Source organism: Peromyscus californicus, unplaced genomic scaffold (assembly GCF_007827085.1).
Source record: "Peromyscus californicus insignis strain IS unplaced genomic scaffold, ASM782708v3 Scaffold_4__1_contigs__length_199733344, whole genome shotgun sequence".
Lineage (NCBI taxonomy): Eukaryota > Metazoa > Chordata > Mammalia > Rodentia > Cricetidae > Peromyscus > Peromyscus californicus.
In genome coordinates this window covers 3,770,683-3,792,358 of record NW_026294562.1, presented here as the reverse complement: position 1 = coordinate 3,792,358, position 21,676 = coordinate 3,770,683, and the positions used below count along the sequence as shown (strand labels likewise).

General features: G+C 39.9%; 1 protein-coding gene across 10 annotated transcripts in view; it reads left to right on the top strand.

Annotated features, from left to right (window-relative positions):
• The window catches only part of Atrnl1 (attractin like 1), a 604,076-nt gene that overhangs the window by 101,424 nt on the left and 480,976 nt on the right, over positions 1–21,676 (top strand). For 9 of the 10 annotated variants that reach the window (XR_008213236.1, XM_052714293.1, XM_052714291.1 and 6 more), the window contains exons 17-19: positions 1,036–1,224; positions 7,774–7,992; positions 19,760–19,897. Coding sequence is in view for 9 of the 10 variants with exons in the window: in XM_052714293.1 (XP_052570253.1) it covers positions 1,036–1,224; positions 7,774–7,992; positions 19,760–19,897 (546 nt within the window). In the remaining variant the exon portion in view is untranslated. The remainder of the gene's footprint in view (positions 1–1,035; positions 1,225–7,773; positions 7,993–19,759; positions 19,898–21,676) is intronic. The other variant, XM_052714295.1, reaches the window with a different exon arrangement.

Sequence of the window (21,676 nt, the reverse complement as noted above, 5' to 3'; positions counted from 1 at the left end):
TAATGTCTTCAGAGTTTATCCATGTGTGATAAATTTCTTCCTGCTCATGGCTGAATAATAGTCTAATGTATAGGTCACATTTTGTTTATCTATTCATTCTCTGGTAGATTGGGTTCCTTTTAGCCATTTATAGTGAAGTTGCTATGACTGTGAGCATACAGATTTCTTCACTTGTTGGCTATTTAGAGCGATGGTGTTATGACTGGGCTGTGATTTCACTTCCTTGGGTCCATAGTGAATGTAGATTTGATTATCAAATGAAAATTCCAGGTTGGTTCTGCTCTCCCCCAGCGATTGCACACTTTGCATTCCTCCGGGCCATGCGCTCTCCAGTCCTCAGATGCCAGTAGTTGTCATTTTCTTTTCGTTGTTTTGTTTTTGAAAATGATCACCATCCCGATGTGTGTGATAAATGCTGTATTTTTGTATTATGATTTTACAGTAAGTTGTACATTTTCACTTGTTTATACTAAAGACGCAGTCACGGGACATTTACTTAAAAAAGATATGGAACTTTTATGGAGAAACATGCACTGTTGAGATAATGGAAAGAGGAGCTCTTGATTACAGTGTTTGCAGTTTTAAATATTGTACACCTTGTACTTTATAAAGAATTAAGAAATAAAGGAACTACGTGTTTTCAAATTCAGTACTAAATTAGTACCGCATCAACTTTTTTAACTTTTACCTTGTGTTATAATGCTTCAGTCTGCTTAACTGAACCTTTTAAAAAATAGTAAAACAGATAAAACCCAAGCATTTGTGTTAAAATGAAATTACCAGGGGCCTGAAGAGGTGGCTGAGTGGATAAGAGCACTGGTTGCTCTTCTGGAGGGCCTGGATTTGATTTTCAGAACCCACATGGTGTCTCAGGGGAATCTGATGCCCTTTTCCTTCTGCCCTCTGCAGGCCCAGGCATGCCTGTGGTGGCATCAGTACATGAGACCGAACACCCATATGCATAGTTAAAAGTAGAGATTAGTTTGAAAAATGAAGTTGCCAAATGAAATAATTGCAGTTATTGATTTGTTCCAGTCAGCCCAAATCAAAATGCAAGGCCGTGCAAGAAGCCTTGCTCCCTGAGGACCTCGTGTTCCAACTGCACGAGCAATGGCATGGAGTGCATGTGGTGCAGCAGTACAAAGCGATGTGTGGACTCCAATGCTTACATTATCTCTTTTCCATACGGACAGTGTCTGGAGTGGCAGACGGCCACCTGCTCGCGTAAGTATGGATGGAAAGAAACATTTGAGGCCATTTAAAACAATGGAAAAAGCACTATCAAGGAGAAAATCTGTTTGGGCTGTTAGCCTCTGGTTTGCAGTGTATCATCATTTTGAATTTACTACATTACTATTTTACCACTGCGTCTGACCCATCTCCTGAACTCCGAGTGTGGTGTACAGACAACCTAATGCTTCCTGACAGTGCTTCCCTCAGGGCTTTCTGGGGGTCTTTAAGTATTCCTTGGCACACTTTTCATCCCCTCCCTTTTTTCTATTATGCGACAAATACTCCTCAAGAATTGACACCAGTTTATAGGGTTCTCCGTATTTGTCTAGTTATTTCTTCAACATTAGCTCTGAAGAGGCATGTTTTTCAAGACTCTCCTGTCATTGTTGCTCTATCAGCCACACAGTGAATTGACAAGACATGTGCGTGTAGGTGGTGAAACTGCATCGGGAGGACTCTTGTGGATGTGAGCCGCCAGATGACGGACAGCTGGGACAGCGTTAGCCACTGTATTAGGTGGGCTTCTCTAGAATGAGACCGAGAGGACACACAGAAGGGTGGATTTACCTGAGTGACTTGGAACCCATTGCAGCTGGGTAGTCCAACAGTGGTGTCCCCGTGTTCACGGCTTAGAACACTGTGGCTGCTCAGGGCAGACGTTATATGCGTCAGCAGTACCGACGTAGTGTTGAAGGCCTCGAGGATTCCTACAGTCACTGATCTTCAGGCCGTATTGGAACCCTGGGAAGCTAGAGTCTGGTTTCCAGAAGAGTGGCAGTTGCAGCGTAGATAGGTGTATTCACCAGTGAGAAGTCAGGGAGATGGTGAGAGAGAAGAGAGGATGGCAGAGGTTCCTAGGGGGTAAGCAGATCTCGGGTAGAGTTTTCTGAGTGCCAGGAGTAGAGAGCAGCAGAGATGGAGAAAGAGGACACAGAGGACAAAGAGGAGGCTGAAAGCATAATTTAGTCATTAGCAGGACTATGAGCTGGGAAACTGGACAGAACTGTAGTTATGGAGACAGGATTTCATCCCAGAGAAATAAAGTAGACAGATATAGAGCTTGATATGTCTAGAGTTATTCCTGCCTTGAATGCCTGACAGAGCAATAACTGAATTGATAGAATTTTGTCTTAGAGGAATAAAGTTAACAGACATAAGAACATAGTGTACATAGATTTTTTTTTCCCCTCAGATATCCCACGCTGGACATAGCTAAGCCCTCGGACCCTGGGTACTCCATAGACCCACTTGTTCATGCACTCAGGAATCCCATAAAAACACTAAACTGGAAACAGTGCTATATACACAAAGAACCTGGTTCAGACCTGTGCAGACCCTGTGCATGCATATATAAATTGATAAATGTAATCCACCACATAAACAAACTGAAAGACAGAAACCACATGATCATCTATCTGTATGTATGTGTGTGTGTGTGTATATGTGTGTATATATACTCACACACATATACACACACACATACATATACATACTCACACACACAATATAGTGCTTGAAGTCTTAGCTAGAGCAATGAGACAACTGAAGGGGATAATGGGAATACAAATTGGAAGGGAAGAAGTCAGAGCATCTTTATTTGCAGATGATATGGCAGTTTATATAAATGATCCTAAAATTCCACTGGGAAACTCCTACAGATAAACACTTTTAGCAAAATATTTAGATACAAAATTAACTCGCAAAAATCGGTAGTGTAGTCCTCTATACAAATGACAAACAGACTGAGAAGGAAGTCAAAGAACAGCACCTTTCACAATAGCCTCAAGAAATATAAAATATCTTTGGGGTAACTAACCAAGCAGATGAAAGACTTGTATGATAAAAACTTTAAGAGAGTGAAAGAAATTGAAGAAGATATGAAAAGATGGAAATACTTCCTATGCTCAATGATAGGATAAATATAGTAAAAATGAACATCCTGCCCAAAGCAATCTATAGATTTAATGCAATCTCCATCAAAATTCCAAGACAGTTTTTCACATATGTTGAAAGGACAATTTTCAGCTCCATATGTAAACACCAAAAACCCAAGATAGCTAAAACAATCCTGAATGGTAACAGAACTGATAAGAGGTATCACCATCCCCAATTTCATGATGTATCATAGAGCTATAGTAATAAAAACAGCATAGTATTGGCACAGAAGCAGACACGTTGATCAATGGAATCAACCTGAAGACCCAAATGTAAATCCTCACATCTATGGACACTTGATTTTTGATAAAGAAGCTAGAAATACACACTGTAAAAATGACGGCATCTTCAACAAATGGCGCTGGTCAAAACTGAGTGTAGAAGAGTGCAGATAGATCCATGCTTACCACCCTGCACAAACTCAACTCTAAATCAAGCAAAGACCTCACCATAAAACCAGATGCACTGAACCAGGTTGAAAAAAGAGTGGGGAATACCCTTGAGTTTAATGGCACAGGAAAAGACTTTCTGAACAGAACACCAGTTGCACAGGTACTAAGATCAACAATCAATAAATGGGACTTCCTGAAACTGAAACACTTGTGCATGGCAGAGGACACTGTCATTCAGAAAAAGCAGCAGCTTACAGCGTGGGAAAAGACTTTTAGCAACTACCCATCTGATAAAAGGCTAATATCTAAATTATATTATGAACTCAAAAAGCTAGATATTAAGAAAACAAATAATACATTTAAGAATGGGGTACAGATCTAAACAGAATTATAAAAAGGAAATTCAAATGGCAGAGAAACACTTAAAGAGATGTTTAACATCCTTAGCCACCAGGGGAATGCAAATCAGAGCTACTTTGAGATTTCCTCTTGCACATGTCAGAATGGCCAAGATCAATAAAACAGTGACAGCTCATGCTGAAGAGGATGTGGAGCAGGGGGACACTTACACATTCCTGGTGGGAGTGCACATTCGTGCAGCCACTATGGAAATTTATGTGGCAGTTCCTCAGGAAGATGGGACTTGATCTACCTCAGATTCTAGCTGTAGCACTCTTGGGCTTATATCCCGAACCCTGTCTGGCTGCACAGATGGCTCTTTCTCTTTGGCTTCCCTTCTCTGTAGGGAAGATGCGTACATCTCTGGAGGTGAATCTTCTGTCTTAATCTTTCCAGGAAAAGTCTTTAGGGCTTGTCCAGAGGTCTGTTTCTTAGTTGATTCCAGATCCCCCTTTTGTGATGTTACTTGAGCCTTACATGCGGGGTTGTGGTGTAGATAGACGAATTAGGGCTGGGTACACCATGATCTCTGGTGTGGTTTTATATAATCTCCATCTATTGCTAAGAGAAGTTTCTTTGATGAGTGGTGAGAGATGTATTTATCTGTGGGTATAAGGATAAATATTTAGAAACAGTTAGTACTTTTGCTCTCTAATAAAGGGGCATAGTAGGTTCTTCTGTGAGATCAATGACCTCACTAGCCTATGGGAGTTTGCTAGGTTCCCAGTACCAGGCATGATTTCCCTTATGTTGATTGGGCCTTAAGTCCAATTAGAGAGCTTTTGGTTACCACCAAGATGTGAATGCCACTATTATACTCTAAGGGTTACCATGTCATGCTGTTTGTTGGTGTGGCTAACAGGCATTACAGCCGAGTAGGACTGTTGTATGCTTCCCTCCCTTGGAAGCTTGTATAGCAGCTTCTGGTATGATGGAAGCTAGACCTCAGGGAGGAGACCTTCTTGTCAGATGCAGCCTGGTTCCCCTGGGTCCTGTGTTCAAAGTGCATGGTATCAAGGCAGATTTTGCCTAATGGCTTCTAAGAAAGCTTTGTTAATAACTGGAATTATTAATAATTAATATATTTTAAATAATTGGATATTTGGAAGTAATTGGAATAATAGGTTTATTTCTTAATATATAGAAATTTCAATAAAAATGAGATTAATATTGTAAAGGTAGAAGTCTGAGCTCATGCCATGCATCTCAGAAATCTATGTCTTTCATTATTTTGGAGATTTCATGAATATGCATAATTAATTACTTACTCATTTTGTTTCTTTTGTGATACTAGGGATACCTAAGTTCCCATGCACACTGAACAACAATTTGCCAGTGAGCTATGTTACCAGCAGAAATCTTTAGTAAGGGTTTTAGACACTGATATTATTAAGTCCCCTCCCCACATCCCAAGTTCTGGGTATTAAACCTGGGCTTTGTATACTCCAGGCCCAATTTTTTTTTTTTTTTTTTTTTTTTTTTTTGGTTTTTTGAGACAGGGTTTCTCTGTGTAGCTTTGCGCCTTTTCCTGGATCTTGCTCTGTAGACCAGACTGGCCTCGAACTCACAAAGATCCACCTGCCTCTGCCTCCCGAGTGCTGGGATTAAAGGCGTGTGCCACCACTGCCTGGCTCTCCTGGCCCAATTTAAAAACTATTCTTTTCTGGACAATTGAGGAGGGTAGTTATTTTTAAAATTTGATGAATTTACTGATTAAAAGACTTTGACACATTTAGTAAGCCCTATTGAGTATTTTATAACACAGCTTTCAAAAACTCCGAAATAAAATAAAAAACAAATTTCACCAAGTTTTTGAATTTCATATGATACAAAGTCTCTATATTGTCCTTAAGTTTAGGAAAAGTAGCACAGTGTACATAAGCTTTGGTATAATATTATTTTCTATAAGAAAAAGAATTAGATTGTTAGTTCCTGAGTTACCATTACACACCAAATGATGGATTTCCAGTAACAATTTAACACTGTCTACTGCTTTGTATTCTTGGACAGAACAGAGCCGGTGCCACCTTCCTATGTAGCCATTTTTCTAAAATGAAATCTAAGGACTAGAATATTTCTCTGAACAGGAAATTTTGTCAACTATTCTTAAAGCTGAAAATCTACTTGAAAAATAAAAGTAGATCAGGAGTTTGTTCCCTCTCAGTACAGAAGTGTAGGATTCTTTGACCTAAGAGTTCCTTACTTGTCTAGAAAGTCTTAACAGGAATCTTGTACTGAGGATAGCTTAATTGATCTAAAATATATCCTAAGGACATCTTATTTATATTTCCTTAAAAAGTTAATTCTAAGTTAAAATTTCTTTTCCCAGGGAATACATCTAGAATGTAAGTCTATGAGACAATGTGAACTGTCTTGGATGTGATGCAGTCAATTTTGTTTCATCACATGGCAGTTTTAATTAGAATATCCCAGTGCATAATTGTACCTATATAACTTTTGATAGTTTTTATTATTTCTCATTGACTTCATGGTAAACCAATACAGTTTTGAAGACAATCATCATAACTGTCAACAAATATGTGAGCTACCCACAATCCTAGAAATAAGGGAAATGCTTCAAATCAAGGGAACCGAGCAGGATATGGCAATGTATGAAATGTTTAGGTCCTAAGTGTCAGTTAAAGGGATTGTCATTTATCACTGTGTATTGGCAAGATCTCCCTTTTATTGAAAGTAGATTCTTTTCTCATACAATACATCCTGATTCCAGGTTCCTCATCCTCTACTCCTCCCAGTTCCTTCCCACCTCCCTTCCCCACTGGATCCACTCCTTTTCTGCCTCTCATTAGAAAAGAACAGACTACTAAGAGATAACAACTAAATGTGACAAAATAAAATAACAATAAGATAACACAAAACCCATCACATCGAGGCTGCATAAATCAACCCATCAGAAGGAAAAAAACCTCGAGCAGGCACAAGAATCAGAGACCCCCTTGTTCACACACTCTGTAGTCCCATAAAAGTACTAAGCTGGAAGCTATATTAATATGCAGAAGGCTTGGTGCAGACCTGTGTCCACCCTGTGCTTGCTGCTTTAGTCCCTGTGAGTTCACATGAGCCTCACTTAGTTGATGCAGAGGGCCTTGTCCTCCTGGTGTCCTCCATCCCCTCTGGCTCTTACAATCTTTCCACCTCCTTTTCTGTGGGGGTTCCCTGAGCTCTGAGGGGAGAGATTTGATGGAGATATCTCATTTAGAGCTGTGTGGTCCAAGGACCCCGGAAGATAAAACTTTGGAAAAGAAAACCCTTCATGCCTATGAATTAGATGTCTAGAAAGTTAAATACGTGAATGTTGTATTTAATTTCTTAATATGATTTGAGATGGTTCTTATCCACTACTTTCTAAAACCCAGTCTCCAAGGTTCTTGGCCCTCAAACAGCTCACAACAAATAAAATTTTCAGTGAATTCTTAAATGTAACATTTTGCTGTTGAGTTTCTGATGTCAGTTCCTTGATGTCCCATTACAGCAAGATGCTCAGGAATCTTTAAGTACTGCCTTAGTTTTTTTCTGTGTTACGGTTACCATGTCTTGTTGTTTTCCCTTTTAACATCCAATTCAATTTATCTTCTCTTTGTTAATGACACGTATTATGTATACATGTGTACATATTTATTTGTACATATATACATGTGTATGATGAATTGTTCATATCAGCTAGTTATTTATGCAAAGTATTTCTGTTAACTACAGATGACATTTAATGTCTTTTATCTCACAACATTTTTCTGAAGCATACAATTCTGTTTGATTATAAAATTAATTTTTGTTTTTAATGCTTCTCATTCAGCTCAAAATTGTTCTGGATTAAGAACCTGTGGCCAGTGCTTGGAACAGCCTGGATGTGGCTGGTGCAATGACCCCAGTAACACAGGGAGAGGACACTGCACTGAAGGGTCCTCACGGGGACCCATGAGACTTGGTGGAGCACATAACAGCGAGGTGGTTCTTGACACCAGTCTTTGTCCCAAAGAGAAGAACTATGAGTGGTCTTTTATCCAGTGTCCAGGTAACAAAAATTGCATTTCCTTCATGAATGCATTTTATTACTTGTATTATCGTACTATCTTAGAACTCTCATGCTCCTCAGTGTTTCCAGTAAACCTCATGGTGAATGTGGATATTATGTACTGAACATCCACAGTGGATTCACGTGGCCTTGTTTTGAAAGCCACCATGGTATTCACTACTATTTAAATTTGAAGGTCACTTAGTTTTTCAGGGGCTTTTTTCATATTTCTATATTCCTTATTCTGTGCTTGTATAGAAGAAAGTTGAAAATTTAATTTATTCAGTACATGTTTTCTGAATACCTGTTGTGCACTAAATAGTATATTTAGTGTTTTAGGCACTCGAAACATAGTTGATAAATTGATTTAAAAATGACTACACTCGTGGAGAATATATGCTCATTGAAATAAGTGAAATGTATGAGGTGATGGGGTGGATGAGCACTAGTAAATGGAAGCATGGGATTGAAGCTTGCCTTTTAGAAGGCAAAGCTTTGCTGAGATGTTAATGTTGATAAACGCCTGAAGGAGAAGAAGAAACGTATCAGGGCTGGGGTTCCTGTGTGATGAGTTACAGAAGAGGTGACAGGTACATGAAGGAAGGAGGAGAAGTTAAAAATGGAGCTAGAAAAATCAATAGTATGTGCTTTATCAGGCTGGCTGCCACACAGGAGTATGGTACGCAGACCCACTGGGACTGAGGAAGAGCCGTGATGAATGCTCCTAAGAGCTGCTGCTCTAAATCTGCTTCCTCAGGCCTTCCTGATGCCATGAGACTAAAATCCCGCATGTCTGAGCTTACTCCATGATCCTGACAAATAGTTTCCCTGGACCAGTGACAGCTGAGGCAGAAGGGTTGAGAGCTACCCAGAGTACACTTTAGATGAGGTGCTTACCCCACAGCACGAGGCCCCAGAACTAAGTGGAAGAGACATACCAGAGCAATCAGAGATGGACCTGCTGGGTGCCATGTGTGCACTCTGGTGTGGTTGCTTACGGAGAGATGCTTTGAAGACCATCTGAAACAGACCGAGATGTGTGCATGGAAGCATTAGTCAGGAGGGATAGGGATTGCTTTTACTAGATAACACATAAAGTTGGAGGAGGTGTGGAAGTGCTCTGCATGGTTCTGTAGGCAGTGCATAACTGCATTTGTCAACATCCATACTGTGTTCTTGGGATGTAGTTCAGTAGACCACTGCCTAGTGTTTACAGGTTGTTGATTCAATGCCTGGTACTGTAAAGAAAAATAAACAAAATCTATACCCATATACTAGAGGATTCAAGAATGGAATGCAGATTGTCAAAAATGAATCTGACTGTGCCACGGATCTTTCTTTCTGTGTGTGTGTGTGTGTGTGTGTGTGTGTGTGTGTGTGTGTGTGTGTGTGTGTCTGTCTCTCTCTCTCTCACACACACACACACACAAACACACACACACACATGGCCTTTGACTATTGGAAAAGTGCTTTTTACTGTATAGTACAGGGCTAAAGAAAAACCTATACATAAACCTGTGGTATCCTGATGTGTTAAATTTGTTTCTGACAAGAATTATTTTATAATTTTAACAATATCTTGTGTATGTACTGTTTCAGCAAAATCAAATAGTTGTGTTTAGTGGGAGCCAGAGATCTCACTTTCAGAGAGAGAGATGAAGGCTATATTGAGTATTTGGTGCTGGATTCAAGCTTCAGAACATGCATTCATACTTACTTTATACATAAAAGTAAACATAAATATGTATATATATTTGGGTTAGTTTATAACTATACATCTGTCAAAATCTATATATTTGTCAAAATACACATTTTTCCTAACCCTGTCTTTTGAGCCCATGGCACTCCAGAGCACTGAACGTACTTAGTACATGGATGTTGCCTCTAAACATCATTCTCTGGTGGAAGACTCAAAGGCTTTCTGCATCAGTGGCTGATTTTATAGTTGGGGCGGGGAGGGCATCAAGCATTTTGCAGTGATGAAGAGAGACAGAGAGAAAAAGGTGGAGGAAGGAGGGAGGAGGCAGGAGAGAATATGGAGCTATAGTAAAGCCAGTATGAAAATTCTCAATGGGTTAAACCCAGGCAACAAAATAATTAATCCCCCCTCCACCCGCACACACACATACCTGTGTCAAGTGGAAGGGGAATACTTGAGAAGAGGGAGGGGAGCAATGTGGGAGGAGGGGTTAAGAGGGTAATATGGGTGAGATGATCAAAGTATCTTATTTATGTATGAATATGTATAATAAATCCCTTTGTTATGTATAATTACTATATACTAATAAAACTAATATGATAATGATAGAGTAATGAGACAGAATAAGAGCATTTGCGTCAAAGTTGTGAAGTCCAACTAAAGTCTATAATTTAGATTATAGTTTATACTATTAATTAACCAATGTTTGTTTTCTAATTTTGATAAATGTTAGGGTAAGATACTAACATTTGATACGGAATTACTTCTATTTTTGCAGTTCTATAAGTCTAAAATTCAGTAAGTCTAAATTTCAGAGTACAGTTTGAAAAACACACGGCGGTTTCAGAGTCACAGGAAGCCTAGAGAAGGAAAAGTGTGGTTGTTGGAACCGAAGACCAGGGAGTGCATTCAGATGGTAAACGTGCAAGTCAGAGTCAGCAGAGTGAAAGATAAGAACTAAGAAGCAGTTCAGTCTTTAGGAGAAATAAATAGAGGTAAAAGACGCAAGGTGCAGCTGAGGTCAGAGGTGGGTGGAATTTAAAGTTCGCAGTGCACTTAGGAGGAATTTCAAAAAACGGAAAAGGAGAAAGAAAATCTTCAAAAGTAATGTCCTGCAAGGAGATATAGGCACGAAACACAATTAGTGCCACTTGATTTAAATATAAAATAGTTTTCTTGAAAACATACTGAGGATTGAAGAGACGTCTATGTGATCTCATGCCCTAGCACAGTGATAAAGTTGTGTTCAGGCCACAGTGCTGGGCAGAATGGACAGAAATCTCAGATGTGTATTTCCTCAGGCAGAAAATTACTGTTGGAGATGGCCTTCTAAATTAGTGTGGTGTCTGCTTTTACTAACACCTTGCTTTTACGGAGAGGTGTCTCGCAGGACAGTGGAGCACTTCCCTGATGATGTCTGAGGGTAGTTCTAGAGAGGGTTAGCTGAAGAAAAGAAGCCTGTCCTGCATGTGGGTGGCGCCATCTCATAGGCCAGGGCTTAGAAGGAGTAGAATAGGAAATGGAGAAAGTGAGCTAATGTCCACGCTTTCTTTGCTTTTGGTTGTCCAGATTTGCCTTGCTGAACTCTTCCCTACCATGGTGAAACCATAAGCCAAAGTACCAATCCCCCTTGAATTGGTTTCCGCAGGGATTTTGACACATTGGTGAAAAAAATTAAAAATCTGGCACCAGAAAGTAGGTTGCTAAATCTGACCATGTGGCTGTGAAGCCTCACATCTGGGTTAGAAAAGCTTCGAGCGCACTTTATGGAGGCCTTGGAGTGTATAAGCAGGGTTCAGTGGGTGCTTCTGGTGGGAACTGAGAAGACCAGGAATCTGTGAAGATCATGCTCTTGAGGTTTCAGATGGGAACAAAGGCTCTTGGGAGTTGGATTAGAGGCTCTTTGTTTTGCTTTCTGGTAAGAATTTGTGAAAATTTGGTCTGTGTTCCAACACTGTGGGAGTCCAAGTTCAAAAGATGATTCACTAGTTAAATTGACAGAGGCGTTTTTTTGTTTGGTTGGTTGGTTTTGATTTTTTGAGACAGGTTTCTCTGTGTAACATCTCTGGCTGTCCTGGAACTCGCTTTGTAAAACCAGGTGGCCTAGAGCTCACGGAGATCTGCCTGCCCCTGCCTCCCAAGTGCTGGGATTAAAGGCGTGCACCACCGTGACTGGCTTGGCAGAGGAAATTTTAAGACAGTCCAATGTTCAGGTTGTGGTATGGTTATTGTTTGTTGCGTTCAGTCAGTTTTACATTGAGATTTTGGAACAAAAAGAAGAATAGAAAAACTTGAAATGTTTGTAGTTTGAATGAAGAACTTCATTCCTGCATTTTACGAATAATATGTCTATAGGCACATTTTATTTTACTAGCATTAACATTGTGTTTAAGATTTGTAGTTTTGTGGTATGCCTCTCTATAGGGATAGCAAATTTTGATACTAGAGGTAAAGTACTTCTATGTCATCACTTACACATTAACTTTCTTGAAAAACTCAAAATGCTAATACAAGATCAAAGTATGAAAAAAATTTCACTTTTTAAAATGAGAGTGAAAGTAATGGGACATGTAGTAAATGTACATTCAGAGGTGCTGGACTGAAATGTGAAATGGGAGGACTCTGCATCAATTATTTTCCAACTTTATGTATTTCATGTGCTATCAATTCACCATTTTAACTTGTATAAGTCATGGCTTTTTAGTATAATGTAAATCTACAACCACTACCATCTCGTAGTTCTAGAGCATTTTAGTCACCACAAAACCAAACCTGGGGCCCTTTAAGAGTTCTTTCAAATTTCGTCTTTCTACAGCACTTCAAAGTATTAATTTGCCCTCTTTGTGGTTTTGTCTATTTTAGACATTTTGTTTAATTTAGCTCTTATGGTATGTGGTCTTTATCCTTGGCTTTTAGTTGACAACATCTATATAATGTTTTCAAGATTTATTTTTGTAATTTATATAAGTTCTTTTTATGTCTATATAATATTGTTACATTGATGTGCCACATTTATTTATTCTTTTGTCAGTTAATGCACTTTTGGTTATTTCTACTACTATGGTATTGTGAATAATGACACTATAACCATTGTGTGTGAATTTTTGCATTGAGATGTTTCCCTTTATCGTTTGACATATCTAGAAGTGGATAATTTGAATCATATGAGAACCTCGTGTTTAATGTTTTAAAGAATTGCAGACTTCTCTAGAACGTTTTACATCTGTGGTGTTACTTTACATCATCTTCATCAGGGCATGAGGATTCCAGTATCTCTGCTTCCTTTCCAAGCACTTTATTATCTGTTTTTTTTAGTTAGTAATGAGTGGAAAATGCTGTCTTAGTAGTACTTTGATTCGTATTTCCATATAAAAATGTCATGCTTTGGATATGAATGGTGTCTCCCAAAGGTGGTTTGATGGTATTGTTGGAAGGAGGTGGAGCTCAGTTAGAGGAAGTAGATCACTGAAGACATGTGTTTCTGTTCTTGTCTTGTCCCTGCCCTGTGCTCTTTTCTCTGTTTCTGCTTCCTGGCATCATGAGTTGAGCAGTTTGCTCTACTAGATGTTCAGCTTGATCTCAGGACCCCAGCAATAGCTCAAACAGCATAAAATGACAGTTCAAGACAAAGTTGTCACAGAGATAAAACTCCAACACAACACACAGAGCTAATGACATTCTTTTCAACTATTGTTTGGAAATATCCAAGTGCTTTGCTGTCATTAAAATTGGGTGGGTTGTTTGCTTTTTAAAAATATTTTTGAGACTTTTTTAATAGAAGAAAGGCATACACGTTTATTTAATACAGGTTTCTCATAGCATGAGTGTCATTATAGAGATATGAAGCCCCAAAGTAGCACTTAGAAATGGTTACTTAAATAATGGGTTGGACAAAGAATATTTTTTAATTGAAAATAGATTTTTTTCATACAGTATATTTTGATTATGATTTCCCCTACCCCTACTTCTCGTAATTCCTCTCCTCCCATCCAGATCCACACCCTTCCTGTGTCTCATTAGAAAACAAACAGGCATCTAAAGAAGAATAATAAAACAAATAAAACAAAAATACATTAGAATGTGACAAAATAACCAAACAAGAAAAAGGGCGAAAGAAAAAGCACAAGAAATACACATAGATGCAGAGACACGTTTGCACACACAGGAATCCCATAAAACCACAAAAACGGAAGCTATAATATATATGCAAAAGACTTGTAAGGGTAAACACACATACACACACACACACATACAGAGAGAGAGAGAGAGAGAGAGAGAGAGAGACAGACAGACAGACAGACAGACAGACAGACAGACAGACAGAGCGAGCCCTGACTTAACATTTTGAGACAAAGAACCTCCAAAGGTGCCTTTGAGATTTTTTGTGTTGTCCATCTACTGCTGGGTATCGGGCCTGCTCTTAAGAGTAGTTTGTTTTTCCAGTGAGAATCCCTTGGAGAAAACTATTTTTTTTATTTACAAGTGGCTATCGATTGGAGGTAGCTTCTGCATTAGGGATGGGTGTGTGTGTTCGTTTCTTCTTTCAGCTCCATGACCCATCTAGTGCAGACCTGTGCAGACTGCAGGCTGCCCGTCTTACGTGCATCAGTCCTGTTGTATCTAGAAGGAGGCCATGATACCTTGGTACCCTTAGTCCCCTCTTGTTCTCACATTCTTTCTGCCTCCTCTTCTGCATAGTTTTCAAGCCCTGAGGGGAGGGATTAGATGGAGACATCCCATTTACGGCTGAGCGTTCCAGGGTCTCTCACTGCATATTGTCTGGCTGTGAGTCTCTGTATTTGTTCCCATCAGTTGCAGGATGAAGCTTCTCTGATGATGGCTGAGCATGGCACAGATCTGCTAATCTGGCCAGCATGGCTGGCGGGTTCCCAGGGAATGAACAAAGAATATTAATTGTGAAGAAGCAGCTAAATTATGCACGTAGGCTCAAAGAGAAGAGTGTTTTAGTCAGCAACAGGCAGGGCTCCCTTAGTCTTGTCTTCTCATCTTTGAGGATCCACACAGGGACTGCTGCATGTCTACTTTCCTACATATAGACAATATATTATGATCATGTTTATTTCTCCATCTCTTACTCTTCAGCCAAGTCCTTCTGGACCCTCTGATCACATACCTCTTCCAATTTCATGTTCTCTCTCTGTCTCTGCCTCCCTCTACCCCCCATCTCTAAATAACTCACTAAGAGGGCTGAAGAACACTGCTTCCACAGGTGTGGGTTGGATCCCCAGCACCACATGGCAGCTCACAACCACATGCAACTCCAGTTCCAGGGATCCAGTGCCCTGTTCTGGCCTCCAAGGGAACCACGCACATGCTCTGTACAGACTTACAAGCAGGCAAAATACCCATAACCCAAAGTAAAATTTTAAAAAAGAAAAGAAAAAAGTATGTGGCTTCCAAAGTCTAACACATTAACTGTCTAGTCCTTTCCAGTGAAGAAAATGTTTTCTTATCTCTGTTCTGTGGTATATTTACATTATTTGAGTTGTAGATATATTTCAAGGGGTCATTCTGAGCTGCCTTTGTGAGGTTTATGAGGGTGTTTTGTATGCATGTTTGATGTTAGAGTTCCTTCACCTTGTGGTAACATATATTCAGTCCCACACATGGTGAGAGTTTAAATTTTTGTGTGGCTTTTCCCTTTCATGTATAGAGGATGTCAGTGGCACATCAGATTTCTTCCTGTCTCTTTGGTGTTATGGTGTGCTTTGGTATTTGTTCATCTGCCTGGATGCAGGTGATAACTTTAGTTTATAAACACTTCTCATTTTCTCTCTCTTCCTGGAAGGTGGCAGCAGTTATATCTGCTGGCCTTGCTAGATTTGGAGGCCATGCCTGCTGATCCTTGCTTGTCTATCCTATGCAGAGTACAGATTTCCTCCTATCTCAGTGTTTATAATTCTTGTTTTGAGGCCATGCATCATGTTAGTCCCTGACAATTTCTTTTTCTTTGAAGGGAGGCGATATATTGGAAAAGGTTGTGGGTAAGCTTTTTTCCCCCTCAAATTTCTGTGTAAACATGTTGGAAATTTACTAATAATGTCATGAAGATATTTTTAAATGCTGCACATCTGTTTTTAGAGAGCCCGTATTTTCAGAACTATGGTTTATTTGCATATCAAATGATGAATTTGTCATTATGTTTTATTTTATTTTATTTTTTTCTGTTTGTGTTTCCATAAATAAGGAGCCATCTGGGGTAGATTTAAAATGTAGGCAAAATAAAATAGATGGATCATCTTTATTTTTATCTGTGTTCTATAGTTATGTTGATATTAGAGCATTTAAAATAACAGTTTATCCTGGGAGAATTATTTGGTGTCAGCTACAATTTTGCATCTAAACTGTTAACGCCCATTATGCAGGATACACAGACAAGGAACTTCCCTTAAGCATTCAGGAGGGTGAAACCCGGGAGGGAATTAGCATAGGGAGGATATCAAGGTCAAGGTCAGCAAGCAAGGCAACAGTTACCCAAAATGGGGCCAGGACCCTACAGGTCCCCCTTTTACTAATAAATGAGCTTCTGACTTAGGTTGTGTGGGACGTCAACAGGTCACCTTACCCCTCATGGAGACGCCTGTCTAGGCCACACAGGCGCTCCGTCTTAGGTTGGTGAGCGCCCCCCCCAGGCATTACCTGTCTCTGAATACTCATTATCATACAGGCTCAATCGTGTGTGAGCTGCAGAGTTAACTGCTGCCAAAGATCTCAAAGTGGCGCTGGGCTTGATATCTGTGTGTTCGACACAGAAAAGACCAACAGAAGTCCTAACCCACCCATAGCCAGTAGGCTAAAGGCAACTGAGCCATTCCCTTCCTTAACGAGCCTTACTGCAAATTGGAGTCCTTGTAAGATAGTATCCCAAAGGCAAATGGAACTTGAGTTTATAAATTTATAGTTTTCAAAGCCAATCGAACTGTATATAACTATTGAATTAAATTTACCATGCCCAATAGAATGAAAGATTAACTAACTGTGGTAGCTACTTTTGCTGCCAGGGTCTCCACTGTGCTAGCTGTAGTAACCAATTATGAGATGCTAATCCCAGAAACAGTAGCAGTGGTGGCCGCCACTGCTGTAACAGCAACAATGGCAGCAGCGATGTCAAATTCTCTTCTGGGGTGTGTGGGTATCCACTGACATGGATACAACTCCAGGAACACGAACCGTCAAGGCCCATTTTTCTTGATCCCAGCACGACTTAAGCTGGTAGCTCTGCAAAAGAACAATTAAGAACCATAAAGAAAAAACAGGCAGCTCACAAGGAGCATAATTAATGGTCTCATAATGGCTACATTCAGGCTCATAAATTTTAAGGTATCTTCAAAGGAGTCTAAATGAATTTCAGGAGGTCTAAATTCTATCCTGTGGTGGTATTGTGTTCCCCAAAATATTGTGTACCCTAATAAACTTATCTGGGGTCAGAGAACAGAAAAGCCACTAGGTACTTAGGATAGGCAGTGGTAGCACACGCCTTTAATCCTAACATTCCAGAGGCAGAAATCCATCTGTTCAAGGGTTCAGCCAAGCATGGTGACTCACACCTTTAATCCCAAGAAGTGAGCCTTTAATCCCAGGGAGTGATGGCAGATAGCAGAAAGGTATATAAGGCGTGAAGACCAGGAACTAGAAGCATTTGGCTGGTTAAGCATTTTGGCTGGTTAAGTATTTAGGCTTTCGAGCAGCAGTTCAGCTGAGAGCCATTGGGATGAGGACACAGAGGCTTCCAGTCTGAGGAAACAAGATCAGCTGAGATTTTGGCCAGGTGAGGTTAGCTGTGGCTTGTTCTGTCTCTCTGACCTTCCAGAGTTCACCCTAATCCTTGGCTCCAGGTTTGATTTTATTAATAAGAACTTTTAAGATTCTTGCTACACTATCCTGTCTGTATGGTGCAGCCCCTTTATTAGGTCCCCCTGTAACACACTTACCAGCAGCTATGTGGAGTTGGATCCAGGAAACAGCCTTCTTGGCTGCCCTTGGAGTTTCTCATTCAGGCAGGAAGGACTGATTGGCATTTAGCCAGTGGTGTTCTTTTAATGTCAGGAGGTGGTGTTGATCGTCCTGTCTTCTTTGTGTAGCTGTTACCACACCCAGATGCTGCTGTTGTAGGAACTTCTCTGCTGTTGAGTCCTCTGTATAAGATGTTGGGTGTGAAGCTAAAACCATCCTTCGGGTTCAGAAGCAAGTGCTTGTTTCAGATCTCCCAAAGGATGCTAACCTGTTTCTTATTTTGGTTCTTCAGGCAATTTTTTATGTGTAGTGCGCACTCTTTTATTTTAACCTGAGTGAGTTAGTTATGTATATGGCATAGATCTACAAAATTCCCCGTTAACCATTTATGCACAATAGTAGAAGGTTTAATAACAATGTTTTATTATAAAAGAACTCCATGTTTATGTTGGCGACTGATGGTGCATAAAGGTGTTGCTGAACTGGGTTTGCTGTCACTAACCTTTTGAAAGGCACATTTGTGAGTTTTAAAACATTTGAAAAAAATTGTGATATTTTAAATATTATTTTACACATTTGATTTTCTTTTATCATGAACTTTTTTGTTAGATTTTCTTATTTTATAGATGGTTTAAAAACCAACTTCTTGTTTTAAGACAATACACCTTGCTGGGTGGTGGTGGCATATGCCTTTAATCCCAGCACTTGGGAGACAGAGGCAGGTGGATCTCTGTGAGTTTGAGGCCAGCCTAGTCTACAAGTGAGTTCCAGGACAACCAGAGGTGTTACACAGAGAAACCCTGTCTCGAAAAAAACAAAAACAAACAAACAAAAAGAGGATACACTGTAGCAGGAATCTTAAATGGTCTTATTAATAAGATCAAACCTGAGGCCATTTATTGGAGTGAACTCTGGAAGATCAGAGAGACAGAACAAGCCACAGCTAACCTGACCTGCCCATCTTCTCAGCTGATCTTGTTTCCTCAGACTGGAAGCCTCTGTGTCCTCATATCCAAATGGCTCTCAGCTGAACTGTGCTGCTCAAAACCTAAAAGCTTAACCAGCCAAATGCTTCTAGTTTCTGGTCCTCATGCCTTATATACCTTTCTGCTTTCTACCACCACTCCCTGGGTAAAGGCGTGTGTCACCATGCCTGGCTGTTTCCAGTGTGGCCTTGAACTCACAGAGATCTAGAGGGATTTCTGCCTCTGGAATGCTAGGATTAAAGGTGTGAGTGCCACCATTTTCTGGCCTCTGTATCTAGTGGCTGTCTGTTCTCTGACCCCAGATAAGTTTATTAGGGTGACAATATTTTGGGGAACACAATACCACCACATTTCCTCTCTTTTTGTCTAAAATTAAAAAAAGCTTATAACTAATACAAGACAAATTATATTCAATAAGTATATACAATATACACAGTCAAGATTACATTAACAATGTCTAGTCCATTAACATTTGACAGATTCAGATAAAAAACTCCATTATATATATTAACAATGTCCAGTCCAGTAACATTTGATAAACTCAGTCAAAAAATTTTCATTACTTAATCCTATTTAAAACAAGTAGTTCCTTTTTAAAAGTAGATCCAAAAATTGACCTTTTTATCTTACCAATAGACCTTTATTCAAATTAAGAGTCCCTTTGTTCATCTGAGTAGTAACTCACTTTCTTGAAATAAGGAACTGTTGACTGATAATTTTTTGTATTCATAGTTTGTTATTAAGAATAAATATATTTATGATGTATTAAGAACTTACTATTCTTTACCAAAGCTATATTATCTAATCCTGTCTTTATAAAATTTAATAGATAAAACATTCATATAATTCTTTAATGACTATATTAAAATATTCCTTACTTACATGTGATATTTTACATTATCTCTAGCCCTTACATCTTATAAATAATGAGGTCAGTTGTGACCATGCAATAAGATGCATCCACTGTCTTACTGATGTTTTCAGCTGCCTGTGTTATGTATTGGGTAAAGCTCTTTGGACTTTGCTAGAATCAGTAACTTCTGCCTTGAGAGCTGTGTACTTGTATGGTGATTTCGCTCTTTGTGATGCTTTGTGCTGTTCTCTCTAGCTTGCCAGTGTAATGGGCATAGCACGTGCATCCACAACAGTGTCTGTGAGCAGTGTAAGAACCTCACCACCGGGAAGCAATGTCAGGACTGCATGCCAGGGTACTATGGAGACCCCACCAATGGAGGGCAGTGCACAGGTAAATAAATATCTTTACTTCAGTGTATTTTTGCTAACCAAAAGAAAATGAGAATTGAGGTGTCTCTTCTGGAAAATATACCTAAAATTATTTTCCTATCTATCTTCAGTATTTTTGATTGAAGACTGTATGAACTATAAAAATTCTATATTATGCTTATTTTAAAATGCTACATTTTTACTTCAAATTGAATTCATACTTATTGCAAGAAATTTAGTAAAAGTACATATAATTTCATTATTAAAATGATCATTACAGATAGTTTTTTTTGGTTGGAGGTTGGAATAATTGACAGTTATAGATAGGTGCTTAAATGCGGGTGAGATTTCTTTTTGGACAGCGTGGTAGTTAAGGGAGTGGGTTTGGTCTGAAACATTAATTCTGTCGCTGTTGAAAACCGTTTTGACGGTCTTCTTTCCCTTGGCCCGACTTCCTTTTTCATCCTCGGTGTGCTGTGGCCCACTGCTTTCCTTCCCCGACCTCATGGACTTCTTTTCTAACCCCCGCCAGTGCACCCGTGCTGGAGTGTTCAGTGGACAGCACAGCCTATCAGGGGTTGCGCTGAAGTCAGCCGACCCTCCCGCCCCCAGCAGCCCTCAGTGGTCTGTGTCTCCTCAGCAAGGCAGGACCCCATGGCCCTCCCCATCCCTGCTAGACTTTCAGCTGTCTGGATCTTGTGGAGGTCATCTGCCTGCAGCTCAGCTGAAGCGAGTTCATGTGTGCAGCCTTCCTGCCACGAACTTCCTGGAAAATGTTGTTGGACAGCAGTCCCCTCCTACCACTGGCTCTATGTTCTTTCCAGCACATCCTCTGTGTGGACCTGAACCTGTGGGGAGGATGTACAATGCAGATGTCTCATGTAGGGCTGAGCACTGCCGTCTCTATGCTCTGCACCTTGAGTCTGTTAATTGCCGTCTGCTTCGATAGGAAGTTCTTCTGTTGACAGTTGAGAGCTGTGCTAACCCGTTGGTCTAGTGAACCGTTCATGTGTATGGAGGACAGTTTAGTACTATGTCCATTTAGCAGAATGCTGTAAGTAAATTCTTTCCCAGAGTTTATGACTCAACCAGCTAATGGTTCTTGGCCCAATAACCAGGTATGAATTCTGCCTTGTAGAGTAGGCCTTCCATCCAACCAGAAAGTGGTTGGTTACTGCCCAAACCTGTCACTGTTGTCATTGGGCATACCTTGCTATGCTGGTCATTACTGTAGCGCTCATGTTCACAGCTGGGTAACTGTTGATTACTGTTTCCCCTTAGTTTTGTGCATAGCACCTTCTGGTACTGTGAAATTAGCCAGTAGGGATGAAGCTTCCAGACCAGTACCGTTTGATTTCTCCATGTCCCTATGACTCATGTATGTGCTGTCCTCAACAAGTGTCTCGTTCTAGTTCTGGAGGGTAATGAAGTTTTTCACATTTTTTGAGAAAAGACTGTTCCAGATAAAATTAACAGCTATAATAAATCTCCTTAAAAATAGTTTCTATTGTATGTGAGAAAACAAAATACTCAGAGTAAATTGATGAGGAGGAATGTAGTTTGGAGACGTATGATAGCATGAAAGAGAATACAGTGTCTTGTGGGAAATTGTGAGCACTTTGGCATGTACTCTGAGTAGAAGAACCACTGATAGTTTTGAGTGAAGCTGTGACAGCATACTCCTTATTTTAAACTGGGTTATTTTAGGTACTGTTTTCAAAGTAAGCAGTCAAGGTTCCAAGTTCAGTGGGAAGGCAATTGTAGTAATATGGGTGGGAGATGATGGAGTCTTAGGCCAGGT